At 37.9% G+C, this 14995-nt stretch overlaps 1 protein-coding gene across 8 annotated transcripts in view; it reads left to right on the plus strand.

Moving 5' to 3' along the window:
* The window catches only part of RAPGEF6 (Rap guanine nucleotide exchange factor 6), a 227846-nt gene extending 217942 nt beyond the window's left edge, over window positions 1–9904 (plus strand). For 7 of the 8 annotated variants that reach the window (XM_070792033.1, XM_070792035.1, XM_070792034.1 and 4 more), the window contains 4 exons: window positions 1010–1238; window positions 2729–3234; window positions 5612–5902; window positions 6581–9904. In XM_070792033.1, coding sequence (XP_070648134.1) covers window positions 1010–1238; window positions 2729–3234; window positions 5612–5902; window positions 6581–6606 — 1052 coding nt within the window. In that variant the 3' untranslated portion in view covers window positions 6607–9904. The remainder of the gene's footprint in view (window positions 1–1009; window positions 1239–2728; window positions 3235–5611; window positions 5903–6580) is intronic. The other variant, XM_070792038.1, reaches the window with a different exon arrangement.
* The last annotated feature ends 5091 nt before the right edge of the window (window positions 9905–14995 follow it).

Genomic DNA, 14995 nt, shown 5'->3' on the forward strand with positions numbered 1-14995 from the left:
AACCTCATTCTCTTAGTGAACGAGAAGATAATTGCTTCCTTCTTTGCTACCTACTCCTTGCTGGGATTACTACAGCATTTTCTTTTACTTCACAACAACAGATGTTTGGCACTTTTCTGACAATTACAAAAACAGGTGATTGGGTACATTAAGTATCACACTGCAGATTTGATTTTGGATCCTTCTACTTTACTCCATCTTCACCCCTTCATTCCAGAAAATGCTAAAGAAAATCTCTCTAGTTATGTCTGCTGTGCAGTAAGTCATAGAACAATTTAAAACAGGTAGATGCTGGTTTTTTTTCATGATACATTCTTCTAAATCTGTCAGTTCAGCTGTTTAATACTCTGCTAAATTGATGAAGAAAAAGGAAACTAGGTATAAGAGTAAATACAAATCTAAAACAATTTCTTTAAAAATACTAAAACAAGTGGCTTTCAGCTTGGGCAAGACTTCTTAGGTGACTAAAGCAAAGTATCTACGGTAAGTATTTGCAGTTTGAAAAAACAAATTGTTTCCCTTGGGTCCTAACTCCCCTTACGTACCCCCAGCCCAAGGTGGTGTTTTGAACACTTAAGTCAGGCCTTGAAATATTTATGTTAATCATAGGGGAGGGAACATAGAGTTAAGAAGAAGATGAGAAGTTCAAGATGTCTTCTTTTTAATGTTCTGTAATATATTTAATGCCTCTTATTCTCTTAAATGCTTGTAGCTCTGTGAGAGCCAGGGGCAGATTTACCTTTGAACTAGTTTTCTCAGTAATACTGTGTTTTAACGTTCTGTTTCTTGAATTTGGAATTAGATTGGTGCCATAAAGGTAGGTAGGTGAATGGATGTGTAAGGGAGCATGATAGAAGATTGGCACCATTGCTTCTGCATAGATGGAGATTGACACTGACACTCACTTTATGTTTTTGTTCTTTTTTATATTTTGTTTAATCCTCTCCCTGACCCTCCCCACTCCAGTTCACTTGTTCTGTAGTCTGATCAGTTGTCTTCTCTTATTCAGGTTATACACTTATACCATCAGCTAAATCTGACAACTTGTCTGACTCCAGCCACAGTGAGATTTCTTCACGGTCCAGCATTGTGAGCAATTGTTCTGTTGACTCCATGTCTACAGCTCTACAGGATGAACGGTGTTCCTCCCAGGCTGTGGCAGTCCCTGAATCCACTGGAGCATTGGAAAAGACAGAGCACTCCTCAGGGATAGGAGACCATAGTCAGCTTGGCCCTGGGTAAACATCCTTGCCTGTGTTCCCATCACAAAACTCAAGCCAAGTGGCCACAGCAAGTAGTGCTCCCTAATTTGAACATGGACGCCCCCACCAAAGGGGGTATCTTATATGTACTTATATGAAAATAAGTACTGTTTTGAAAGATGTAGGGGTGCTCATTTTTTAAGTGTTACCGAAATCACATAACTTATATATCTTTTTGATCAATAAGAATTCAACATGAAGATGCTGTTGGTATGTGGGAAGTGTCTTGCATTCTGGCTGTAAGGTTAGAGACTGCTCAAAAACAGAGTGTGTAATGGCAAGTACCCTCAAAGTACTATACACACTGTGGACAGATTGGGAGAGTAAGACTAGTCCTAGATCCCTGTTCTTGCAAAGTATGATTTAGAGCATAAGAATTACCAGCTATGAAAAGGCAATCCAAAAAAACAAAAGTGAACTCTAAATTTCTATTTTGAATCAAACAAAATGGAAGTCTTCAGAAAGCATTGAGAAAGTTGACTGTAAATTGATATTGTTAAATCTGGTATACTTTACGTAGTAAAGCATTATCGTATTTGTAAAGATTTCTAAACTGTGGTTCTCTAGACCAGGAATCGGCTAACTTTTTCTGTAAAAGTTAGTAAATACATTAGACTTAGCAAGCGGTAAGGTCTCTGTTGCAATTGCTCAACCTTGCTCTTGTTGGATCACAATGGCCTTTGACAATTTGTAAACAAACAGTTTTACTGCGTCCCAGTAAAACTTTATATGCAAAAGCAGGTATAGAGGCCCAAATTTACCCCTGGACTCCACTTTGCAGATCCTGGTCTATCCTCTGTACCAAATATCAGGACTTCACAAACCTTATCTGGGGTGAGCAGGTAAAGGCCCATTTAAAGGAGTACAAATTTTAGGCTTTGCAGACTGCATACAGTCCCTGTCTCAAAATCTTTGGAGTATTTTGTTCTATTTTGTTTAAATTGTTTAAAAATGTAAAAAAAAAACAACAAAACAAAAACTATGCTTTGCCCAAGACCATAATAAAACAGTCTTGACTGGATTTGGCCCATGAATGTAAGTTTGAGAACCCTTGCTAGAAATGATAGAACTCATTCAGTAGTAGGTAATTGGGGAAGTTGCTGTTTACTTGGTACCTCAGAGACATGCTGAAAAATGAAACATGATTCCTGTAATTAAAATTCTTAATTCTGTGTGCATGGAGAGAATCTAGCATTGTGTGACCCAGAATGAAAATGTATACTTAATTTTATTCAAGAAGAATGCTGAGGAAACCTTGCTAAGTATTTTGAGTTTCTAGCTAAGTATAAACCTTAATGCCAGTAGAAGTTTAGTGATGATTGATTACAGTGACATTTTTTTCACAGGGTTATGTGGGCATTAAGCACTTGTGATCTATGCTCTGTAGTCTCTTGTAGGCAGTTGATAGAAGGCAGTTTTTCCATTAAGCCAGTAAATTACTTTTAATTGTGTGTCTCTGATTTTAGGTGGACACTCTCAAAGCCATCTCTAATCAACAAGAGTTTAGCTGTCTCATCTTCTGTGAGCAATGAAGAGATTTCTCATGAGCACATCATTATAGAAACAGCTGATAGTGGTCGTGGAAGTTGGACTTCCTGCTCAAGCAGTTCCCATGACAACTTCCAAAGTCTTCCAAACCCCAAAGGCTGGGAGTTTTTGAACTCTTACCGACCTACCCATTTGGATGGTCCCATAGCTGAAGTTGAACCCACTGACTGTGAGCACTACAGCTGTCCCAAAGGCTGCTCTCGAACTTGTGGTCAGTGTAAAGGAAGCCTAGAGACTAATCAGATGAGACAGAGTTGGGCTTCCTCTAGTTCTCTGTCTGACACATACGAACCAAACTATGGGACAGTTAAACGGAGAGTGCTGGAGAACACCCCAGCTGAATCATCTGAAGGCTTGGACCACAAAGAGGGCATCGACCCAGTCTATAAAACTGTTACTTCAAGTACAGAAAAGGGCTTGATTGGTAAGTTATGTGTTCTTTGTCATATCTGTGGCGTTTAGAATTTAAGTGGTAAACCGTGACGTTGGCCCAGAACTTTATTCTTGCAAAATTCCTTTCTTTTATTCTAATCTCTCTTTCCTTCCTCCATATGCAAATTATTTTCAAAAAGTTCATGATTTCTCAAGGGCTTTGGGTCAGATAGTCAAGCCATTTAAAATGAAAAGGGTGACATGCAGTAATTTAATTAGGGAGACAGGTTTATATGTCTGGTTTTGCTTTTGGGATCTTTTTGGTTTCATTAAGAAATATTACATTACTGTGCAGTAGTAATAAAGGGATTATTCTCTTTGCCACCTCTTAAATTGTTTGAACCCCTCTTGCTTTGCATGCATGGTTAGAAGCTTTGAATCTGATAAAACTTTTAGGTTTTACAGGTGGGGGAAAATGTGTGATAAAGAAGTCTGAAGCAGGGACTTCTCTGGTGGTCTAGTGGTTAAGACTCGGAGCTTCCACTGCAAGGACCACCGTTTCGATCCCTGGTCATGGAATTTAGATCGTACATGCTGTGCGGCATGGCCAAAAAGAGCAAAGAAAGAAGTCCAAAATACATTTCGTTATACCTGCCTAGTGCATATTATGCGTGTGCCAACTTCTGTTTGTGGATTCTGTTGTAACTGCACACAGCTTTCTTGGTGTATTCTTTTAGTATTTGTCTATCAAATACATTTTTCCCTTTCTTTCTTGAGTTATGTAAGTCCTGGGACATAGTAGCACCTGGTTTTCTTTTGTGTGAAGTGACTATTTTGAATCAATATTATAATCAACTCTTTCTTTTATATCATATTCATGGTAACAATTTAAATTACTAAATGTAAAAGACGTGGTTTTTATAGCATAGTTTTTACTCATCTTATTTCATTATACTTCGGGGTTTTTAGTTCATTCATTTTTCCAAGGGCTTTTTTTATTAAAGCCTTTGAGGTAACCGGTATACTGATACACAAGCATGTGTGTGCCTGGGCGTAAAAGCTTTCTCTTATCCATTTGGGAAAATAGACTTAAAATGTTTTTTCGTGTTTTTGTTGTTGTTGTTCATTTCTAGTTGACTCTGGGCAGATCTCTTAATGTTCTTCATGCTTGTGTTCTCTTAAGCTCTCTACCCTCTCCTCGCTCCATTCTCCTCAGATGGGAATGGAAATCCTTCTGACTTTGATATTATCTGCAGATTTTACTGGTAAAGTTGTAGAAATTTCAGCATGGACAAACTTGATTCTCTGAAGGGAGGATTTTAATGATCCTTTTTAATTTAGTCTCTTCTTATTGCATATAGATTTGTGTTAGTTGCTCAGTTATTTTCGACTCTTCACCAGGCTCCTCTATCCTTGGAATTCTCCAGGCAAGAATACTGGAGTGGGCAGCCATTTCCTTCCCCATGTATTTAGATAGTGTTTGTATTTTAAAAGTTACTGATATCATCAAGACATTCAGAGTTACTAGTCCTATGGGTCTTGTGAATTGGTCTTAATTTCATGAAACCTTCCTCTTTATCTAACCTATTTCTGGTGCTTTTTGAAGCTTTACTTTAGACCCAGGGTGTACAAACGTAGGGGAAAAGATTTTAAGTCACTATTATTTTTAATGCCCACTGAGAAAATCAGAGAAAGTTAACTTAAAGTAGATTTCCTAAAATTATGGTTTTTCTTCTTCACTTAAGCACAAAGCAGAGGTTAGGAATAAGGTCCTAGAAGGAATTAGTTCCTCTCTAAAGTTATTTATATGCCAGCAATGACAACTTATCTACCCTGGAGTGCCAGGAAACAGTGGTTCCTATCAGAGAAAGGGGAAAGTAGCGCTTCAGTAGAAATGGCACCCCACTCGTGTTCTTGCCTGGAGAATCCCAGGGACAGGGGAGCCTGGTGGGCTGGAGTTGGACACGCACGAGTTGGACACAACTGAAGCGACTAGCAGCAGCAGCAGCAGCAGAGGACCTAAGTGTCATTTCTATGAAAATCTCCCCATTTAATACACTTTAGATATTCAGGATGAATTCTTAAATGTTTCTGACTTGCCTCTGGGGCTGGTATCCTTGAGGAATCTGTCGCACCTCTGTGGTTCGCAGGCTGACCTGTGAAAGGAAGAAGTTTGTCGTCAGGGTCTCTTTCAACTGTCTCACTGTTTAATGTTTGTAAAACCCAATGTAATTTATGTATTTTAAACACAAATTTAAATATCAAGTTTATTAAGCTTATTAAAAAGTTTTTAATCTACTGCCATTGTGTTCAAATATATTCATTTTGTCAGTTTTTTAAGTTCTCTTTTGTCATTGTAATAAGTTTTGTGTTTTTTTTCATTTCTTCTGTTTTTCATTAACGTTTCCATTGCTTATTTTTCATGCCAGTGTACTGTGTCACCTCACCCAAGAAGGAGGATAGGTATAGGGAGCCACCTCCCACTCCTCCAGGATACATGGGGATTTCTTTAGCGGACCTAAAGGAAGGACCCCACCTCCACCTAAAACCTCCAGAGTATAGTGTGGCGGTGCAGAGGTCAAAGATGATGCATAACAGCCTCTCTAGACTGCCACCAGCTTCTCTCAGTAGCAGCCCTGTGGCCTGTGTTCCATCGAAGATTGTAATTCAGCCTCAGAGGCATAAACTAGATGTGACTGATGGAGATAGCGAAGCAGATGGTATGTTGACAAACTACCTTAATAGCTCTCAAATAAATAGCTTAACACTTTGAATGATCTTTACTCTGGTATTTCATGTAATCAAAAATGTTTTCCTCACTGCTTTAGAAATCTCTGTTTAAAAAAAAAGAAAAGCCTAAATATGATGGTGTGTTTTTGTAAACGGAGAGGACAAGCTCGTTGTTTCTCTGTGCCCGGTACCCTTTTTCCAGCTCAAATGGAGTATTCTTATATTTCAGATGGCAGCTCAGCCAAAAGGGATGATTTTAAGAGAAGACACTTGACATTGGTGGAGTTGTGTTATATATTAATGCTTGGGCACTTGAAACTCCAACTATCACAGTGTCAAATTATCTGAAGTCATGCTGTTTGATAGAGTTCCTCTTATTCGCAAAACTTGACTGACTTGACAAAGTTGGCAATAAATGAATTTTATCCTTTTAAACAGTGTAGTAATAATAATAAAGTGGTTACAAAGCACTTTTGGAATTCCAGTTGATTGTCAGTCTTCAGTGTGGTCAGAACTCAAAAATGTCATTACGGTAAAATCTGTCCTCTGATGGGATATTTGAGATTTCTTTGTTGAAATTAACTAACTTTCTAAAAGATAACTAGATTGTTAGTTGATCTTTATTAATATGCAGATCTACCACTTAACTGTGATTCTGTTGTTTTCAGAAAATGAACAGGTTTCAGCAGTGTAGCCTTCGTATTGACCTGGTTGAAGTCTACTGAAAGTCCTGGAAGAAGGAGTGGGCGGAGCCATCTCGTGATTCTGCAGGCCGTTGCTAGCACACAGCACGCTGCTCCTGCTGCTAACCCAGAGGTTTTGTTCCTGTACTCTGAGCAGTGAGATAACCTGAATCATGCTTCCTTTCATTTAATCCCTGCAGATGCATAGTTTCCTCAGCTATGGATGTTGTGCCTGGATACCAGTCTCCGCTTTGCACACCAGATCTGCCTTGGGACCACAGTTACTAGAACAAATTCAAACTTGAGTCCTCCCTATATATTATCACTATAGATTTTCCTTTAACACATTATTTTTAAGATAGTAGAGTGGTAGTATTTTCAAGCCATAACTTGGGTTAACAGACAAATTCAGAATGTCTGCCAATGCCAAGGATATTTTTATGTATTTGAAAAGTAACTTATTATTTGAAGTTTTGTGGTTTTCTTTGTATTGGGAGCTCTTGTTAACTGATGTTCATGTTTGAGGCCATAAAACTATTTCTGATCTGACCAAACAGAAGCCATCTTTACAGGATGATAATACTTTCGACTATACAGAGATGTAACCATCTGTAGCACCAATACAATGTAGGTCTGTTTGAATGGAACAGGAATCCTTTTGCTGTTGAGATGTTAGGAAGGAAAAATACTGCCATCTGCTGGTCAGGATTTGGAAGCCAAATGAAGCTAGCACAGAGTCAGCAGCCTTTTGGGAAAAGGAAGGGGGTATGATGGGGTGTGTAGCAATCCTAATTTCCAAAGAATGAAATTTTTATCTTATGTAACACGTATAGAAATTCTTTCTGAAGTGAACGTAATGCTCTATCTAACTGTAAGTATAAATCCAATAAATGGAAACTGAGTTCTAGACAGTTCTACTCTGTAGGAACCTGTAACTAAAATTTTTCACAACTCAGATATGGAGTTCTTTCTTAATGGATGTGTTATCATTGGCAGTGTAATCATGAAGATCAATTTAGCTTTGTGCTAAGTGTTCTGCAGTGTTCCCCACCCCCACCCCCATCTCAAAGCACAAGGCTGTTTTCAATCTTGATAAACACTGCAGCTCCCAGTTGACTGTAGGTAAAGCTCAGCATGCCAGAGTCAATGATTGGTTGAAAATTTTGTGGGGGAAAGAGGAGCTAGAATTATGGAAATGATTATTTCTTGGTTCTCACTTCAGGCCTTGAGAGGATATATATATAAAATGTATCTCCTGTTGGGCATGGCACTCTTAAATATTTAATGAAAATTTCAGTAATTGTTTACTGGATGAGACAGACTTTCCAACATGTTAAAAAATTAAGTATAATGTTTTCTATATCTTTAGTTTAAATATTTTCATTTGTTTTTTAGTATAAAGGCAAATGAAAGTTTAATAAACTTCTGTGACTACCAAAAAAACAAAAGCCAAAGCCATTAATGTGCACTACCCAGATCAACTTGCAACCAAAAATAGGTTTACTTCTGAGTGGTTGTCCATATGTGAATTTATAGGATTTAGTTGGCTTATGACTTCCTTTTGAAAAGTTTGTTCTCATTTTTTCCCTAGCTCTCTCTTCCTTCTATCATCCTTCTATTTCCTTTATTTTAAAATCATAAATCAGTTCCAACTGGTACATGGCAGTAGTCCATCTTTTCTATCAAAATGACAGTTTCTTCATCTTAGGAAAGATCACGTATCTGAAAAATTCCCATGGGCAAAAAATTGTAAATCAGAAACTTAAGCCTTAGAAATTTAAGGTTAGAATGAGGCTAGTTGGCTTCATAGCTATCTTGGCCCATTGAAATGGAAATTAACCTGGATCAAAAATCTAATAATAGTTTGAAAGTCACACTGTAAAGGTTTGATCTATAAACAGTGGTCTTTTGATCATAAATTTTGCTTTCACTGGTTTACACAATATTATTTTCATGTCCAGAACAAAACAAAGAAAGTGAAAGATATTTTTGCTATAACCATCTTTTTATCAAGTTTGGGTATTTATTCTCACCATTTTGTATCCACTCCCCAGAAAAATGTGCTGTTTGCACAATATCTGTTTTTTTAACAGGTCTTTCAAATTGTTGTCCTTAATGTTATCGATAATCATCTTGCACAGAGTCAGAGGCTTGTGGTTTTGGACTTGCACCTTGTAGCTGCCTTTGTTTTCCTGTAGCTTGAACTGTGAGTGTTTGGATCAGCTGATCACATTGATCAGGAACTAGCCAAATGCTTTGTAGTTTGATATGTATGTATCCCTTAAAAACGTCGTGGCATTTTGATCTTTATGTTTTGATTATCGGGTACATTCCTGCCTTCTCTTAGTTTGTCACATGACTAGAACAAGAGAAGCCTTAACCTGTACTTGTTCCAGTTCTAAGTCCCCATTTGTTTTTATGTTATGAATTTATAAGCATACTAAAGAGACTTGTGCCCTCATCGCACCACAACTCTGAATCAGCCAGGAATATTGAAATAGTAACTCCTTGCTGCAAACTTTTGCCAAATAATGAATTTCAACAACAAAAAAACTCTTCATAATGAAAGATATGGAGAATTAATAACTCCAATATGTACTTCCATAAAAGTTTATTGTAATTTAATAGATTATTACTTTCTCCAAATGATTACTTTCAGTATGATATTTGGGGAGAGAAAAACCTTTAAATGATTTTTTGTGAGGGTGATAAGTCTGCATAACCACCTTAAAAATCTCCCAGGCTTGAAATATGATGTAATCATGGAGATAATCCAAACCTCCTTGTGTATTTAAAACTGATTTTTATTCTGATATATGTTTCTAAAACATGTAATATTAAAATAGATGTATCCCTTTAGTATAAAGGCTAGAGCAAAGGGATAAATCCTCTAAAGTGTTAAAGTACATTTTCAGATTTAAACGTGAACCCCAGTTCATCTTTAATTTTTGTTGTGCTCTTTAAAGGCTTCTTTACTTTTGACACACAGAATGCAGTTGTACTTGACCTTTTAAAATTGAAACGCGAGCTTATCAGCAAAAGACAAAACTGCACAGTCATAATAATCAAATAGCAATTATACTGCACAATTCCGTGATTGTAAAGTATCCTGTAACAAGCAATGTTTGTCTCCTATTTTTTGATACCTCTTAAACTTATGTCTTTTAGAAAGACAGTGCCTCTGTATGCTTTTTGTATTTTTATTGAGTGTAAATATTTGTTATATTTTTGGTTAAGAGAATGTAAAAGTACCATTTACTATCATATCTACTAATACATTGGTGGAATCAATAAAGAATCTAATCAGTCGTCTCTGCACGTTATTGCTGATGTGTGGGAGCCTGTCAGGTAATTACACCTAGTCACTCAAGAGGACCAGTTTGGGACCTGCATTGGTATGAAGGCATTTTTTGTTTTTAGTCTCGAGAGAAATTGGAATTGTCCAATTACAGTTGACATTATGGTATCTGTCAAACACCTACCTGTTGTTTAGTTTTGTAAAAGTGTGTTCAGGAACTTCCCAGGTGGTCCAGTGGTCGGGAATCCATCTTGCAGTGCAGGGGACACAGGTTTGATCCCTGGTCAGGGAAGTGAGATCCCACATGCTGGGGAACAACTAACCCCACGCACCACAGCTACTCAGCTCCTGTGATCCAGAGCCTGACAGCCACAAAAGCTGAAGCCCACGTGCCACAACTAGAGAGTTCATGCACTGCAACCAAAGATCCTGCATGATGCAACTAACTGAGACCTGATGCAGGCAAATTTTTTTTTAAAAAGTGTATTCGATTACAAACCAACTTTATCAGTGGCTTAAACCCTATTGGAGCTTGTTCTTCTTTTATAACAGAAGAGTCTGCCAGCGGACTCTCTCGGGTTGGTACAGAGATTCCGCATGCTATTCAGACACCTGAGGACACCACCAAGTGTTTCAAGAAGAAAGGATTTGCTGGAAAGGTGCAAACTTGTGTGTCCCTTTTATTAGCAAAACAGCTTTTCAAGAACTCCACTTGCATAATTTCTGTTTACCTCTCGCCTCAAAACTGTCATACTGAGTGTCCTTAGAGAGGCAAAGGAAGGTAACACAGAGGAGAAGGCAGTGTGAAGCCTGCAGAGAGTTGTGGCCACTGGTGGAAGAATGCCTACAGTCACCAGGAAGGAGGAGAAACTAGGAAGAGATCCCTCCTTGGAGCCTCAGAGGAAGTGCCACCCAGCCAACACCTTGCTCTTGGTCTTCTGGCCTGTTGTTTTAACCACTCAGCTTTTGGTATTGTGTTAATGGCCACTCTAGAAAACTAATGGATGCTACTGTTTTTGTCTGAATTAAAGGATATAGTGATCACACCACGGGAACCACCCCATCTCACTGTCTTCAAGAAGCATTTGTTAAACAAAGGTAAGAGGGGCCCAGAGGCTTCCTTTCCAACTGGCTGGTCAGCCTGTGGCGTTTCCAAGTGTTTACAGAAGGGACATTTGCTATCATGCTTGCCACGCTTGATATTTTTCATTTTACTTTCTACTTTCAGGAGTTCTGGTAAGTATGTACTGGTATCTTTATGTTTTAACTTTAATTTCCATAATTACTAGGAATGCTAATAAGCATCTTTTCAAATTTATTGGCGATTTGGATACTGTCTTTTGTGAGGTGTCTCTAGGTCTTTCGTTTATTTGTTGCTAATGTAGTGAAATATTGTTTTATAATGACTTGCTTGATTCATTTATTGATTCTAACAGCTTTTAGATTCTTTTGAATTTCCTATATTCCGGGAATTTTCTACAGGCCGTGAGCTGGGGCTGTGGAGGGGAGGGCTTATGTGCTGAAGGGTTACGTGCTTTAGTGTCTCGTGTCAAGGGTCTTAAGTGGTTGTGGCTTTGTTTTATGTATTTTGTCTAGTTTTTTGTTTTAGGGAGGAAGATAAAGTGCTAATTTCTCCATACTGATCAGAAGCAAAAGTCATATTTAAAATTTTAATATAAAAAAATAATAAAATTTTAATACAGCTCTCTCAGTAAATGAGAGCAGAAACAGTCTCCTCCCCCCCCCCAAAAAAAGTGTAAGGATAATTACTTTGAGGTGATTATGGAGCATGTATCAAAGCTGACTATACATTAGACCATATAGAAACTATTAACAAATTTCAAAGAATTGGATGCTCATAGAGAAGGCTCTCTGCAGCAGAATTAATGGGAAATTGGTAACAAAAATTACAAAATTGGAACGTTAAAGAGGATATACCTCTCAATAACCCAGTAGAAAGTAGAAATTATTTTGAACCAAATGAAAACAGGAATATCAAGTCACAATCTTTTGGATGTGATTAAAGGGAACAGTGTAGCATTAAAGTGCACATATTAGAAAAGCAGAAAGGCTAAAAATGAATTGGCTAAACCTTCTCAAGAAACCAGAATACTAGCAAGTTAAATTCAAATAGATGGAAAAAAATAACAGCAGCAATTAGTGAAATATGTAACATGACCAAAAAAAAAAAAACCCACAAAGAACTAGCAAAGCAGTAAGACTGATAAAATTTCTCAACTCTTGGTGAGAATGATCAAGGAAAAAGAAAAAAAGCAAAACTAACCAGTGTTAGAAACAAAACACTATTATAGTCATTAGAAAGACAGACACTTTGAATAAAATGTGGATGAAATAAACATAGAAAAACAAAACTTAGCAACACTGTAAAAAGGAAAATCCAGTAGTCCCATAACTACTAAAGAAGTGGAGTCTCATTTAAGAGCCTTCCCATGGAGAAAACTTGTCCTGGGTGGCCCTGTCTGTAACTTAAACCCAGCACTTAGAAAAGAAGTGACACTGGTACTGCTAACAAAATCTCAGCCATAGTAGGGATTTCTTAAACAAGATTCTCATAAGAAAGTACTAACAATAAAGGAAATGGTATATTTCACTGTCTTAAAAACATGTTCATCAAAAAATGACCATTTAAAAGAACGAAAAGCCAGAGTTGGAAAATATATTGTAATTCAAATGCCCTTCAGCGCACAGGTATCCAGAATATATAAAGTACTTCTTTCTATCGAAAGAAAAAGAGCACCCAGATTTTTTTTAAAAAGGGGGTAAAAGAAAGAAGCACTTCATTAAGAGGCGAGACTGTCCAATAAACATGAAAAAGTGCTTAGTCTTATAATGAAAAGCTCTGCATAAGTTTGGAATTCATGATGAGGGAAGTGTTAGCCATGCTGCCTCCTGTTTGAAGGTTGGTGGCAGATGATCAGATGTTCAAGCTGGTTGTAGAAAAGGCAGAGGAACCAGAGACCAAATTGCCAACATCCGCTGGATCATTGAAAAACCAAGAGAGTTCCAGAAAAACATCTATTTCTGTTTTATTGGCTATGCCAAAGCCTTTGACTATGTGGATCACAATAAACTGTGGAAAATTCTGAAAGAGGTAGGAATATCAGACCACCTGACCTGCCTCTTGAGAAACCTGTATGCAGGTCAGGAAGCAACAGTTAAAAGTGGACATGGAACAACAGACTGGTTCCAAACAGGAAAAGGAGTACGTCAAGGCTGTATATTGTCATCCTGCTTATTTAACTTTTATGCAGAGTGCATCATGAGAAACGTTGGGCTGGAGGAAGCACAAACTGGAATCAAGATTGCTGGGAGAAATATCAATAACTTCAGATATGCAGATGACACCACCCTTATGGCAGAAAGTGAAGAAGAACTAAAGAGCCTCTTGATGAACGTGAAAGAGGAGAGTGAAAAAGTTGGCTTAAAGCTCAACATTCAGAAGAAGATCATGGCATCCGGTCCCATCACTTGATGGCAAATAGATGGGGAAACAGTGTCAGACTTTATTTTTGTGGGCTCCAAAATCACTGCAGATGGTGATTGCAGTCATGAAATTAAAAGACGCTTACTCCTTGGAAGGAAAGTTATGACCAACCCAGATAGCATATTCAAGAGCAGAGACATTACTTTGCCAACAAAGGTCTGTCTAGTCAAGGCTATGGTTTTTCCAGTGGTCATGTATGGATGTGAGAGTTGGACTGTGAAGAAGGCTGAGCGCTGAAGAATTGATGCTTTTGAACTGTGGTGTTGGAGAAGACTCTTGAGAGTCTCTTGGACTGCAAGGAGATCCAACCAGTCCATCCTAAGGGAGACCAGTCCTGGGTGTTCATTGGAAGGACTGATGCTGAAGCTGAAACTCCAATATTTTGGCCACCTGATGCGAACAGCTGACTCATTGGAAAAGACCCTGATGTTGGGAAGGATTGAGTGCAGGAGGAGAAGGGGACGACAGAGGATGAGATGGTTGGATGGCATCACTGACTTGATGGACATGGGTTTGGGTGATGGACAGGGAGGCCTGGCGTGCTGCGGTTTATGGGGTCACAAAGAGTTGGACACGACTGAGCTCCTGAACTGAACTGATCATGGGTCCAAAGTTACTCTTGGAAGAAACAATAACAGGACTAAATTTAGAGGAAGTTGTACAGTGCACTGGAACCACCAGATGGCACCACACTACAGTGTGACTCTGCCTGAGGTCTTAGGTGTTTAAAAAGGTGAGAGCCAGACTTGTCCTTACATTTAGTTTATTTTAGGTTGTGCAGTGTGAATTGCTAAAGTTTATAATGTAATTTTTTTTACATACACATTGGGAAATGATAACCACAGTCAATACATTCATCATCTCACGTAGTTACCTTTTTTTTTTTTCTTCCCCCCAGCATTATTTACAGTAGGAAGATGTGCAGACTAGCTGTATCCATTCCTGGGTGAATGGATAAGGAGAACGTGTGTGTACATATACAAATAATGTTTTTCATTTCTTTAGCAAGCTCACCTTCCTCAAATTCCTTGCTAAATGATGTAATTCATCAAAAACAGAAAAGGTAGAACAAGGTAATTTCTTAATGATGTTTCCAGATATGTGTGTGGTCCATAGTGAAATGTTTCAGAAGACTTCCTCACAGAGGTAATGAAATAAAGCATTTCCAATCAGAAAATAAAAAATTTTAGACATTCTATTTGGATAATCTTCAGATGATAATGGTTAGTGTGGAAATAGCTATTTCCTAGTACAGTTTTTGTACATTTAGACATAGGACTTGGAATATTTAATGAGTAGTGGTTTTTTCCAGGCCCCCCAAGGGAAATTTTCCAGAAAATACAAATGGCCCAACTCTGAACAGGAATGAAAAGCAGACAAAAGAGCCAATTAAACTTATAAAAATCTACACTGACCAACATCTCCACAGACTCCTGGCGGCTACTCATCTGTTCTATTTGGTATTTTTTATTTTTTAACATTGACCATTTTGGTGGGTATGTAATGGTGTTTTATTGTGGTTTTGGTTTTTATTTCCCTTATTGTTAGTGGAGTTGAGCTTTTTCATATTTATGTGAACCACTTAATTTGCACTGTT

Source organism: Bos indicus, chromosome 7, assembly GCF_029378745.1.
Source record: "Bos indicus isolate NIAB-ARS_2022 breed Sahiwal x Tharparkar chromosome 7, NIAB-ARS_B.indTharparkar_mat_pri_1.0, whole genome shotgun sequence".
NCBI classification, from domain to species: domain Eukaryota; kingdom Metazoa; phylum Chordata; class Mammalia; order Artiodactyla; family Bovidae; genus Bos; species Bos indicus.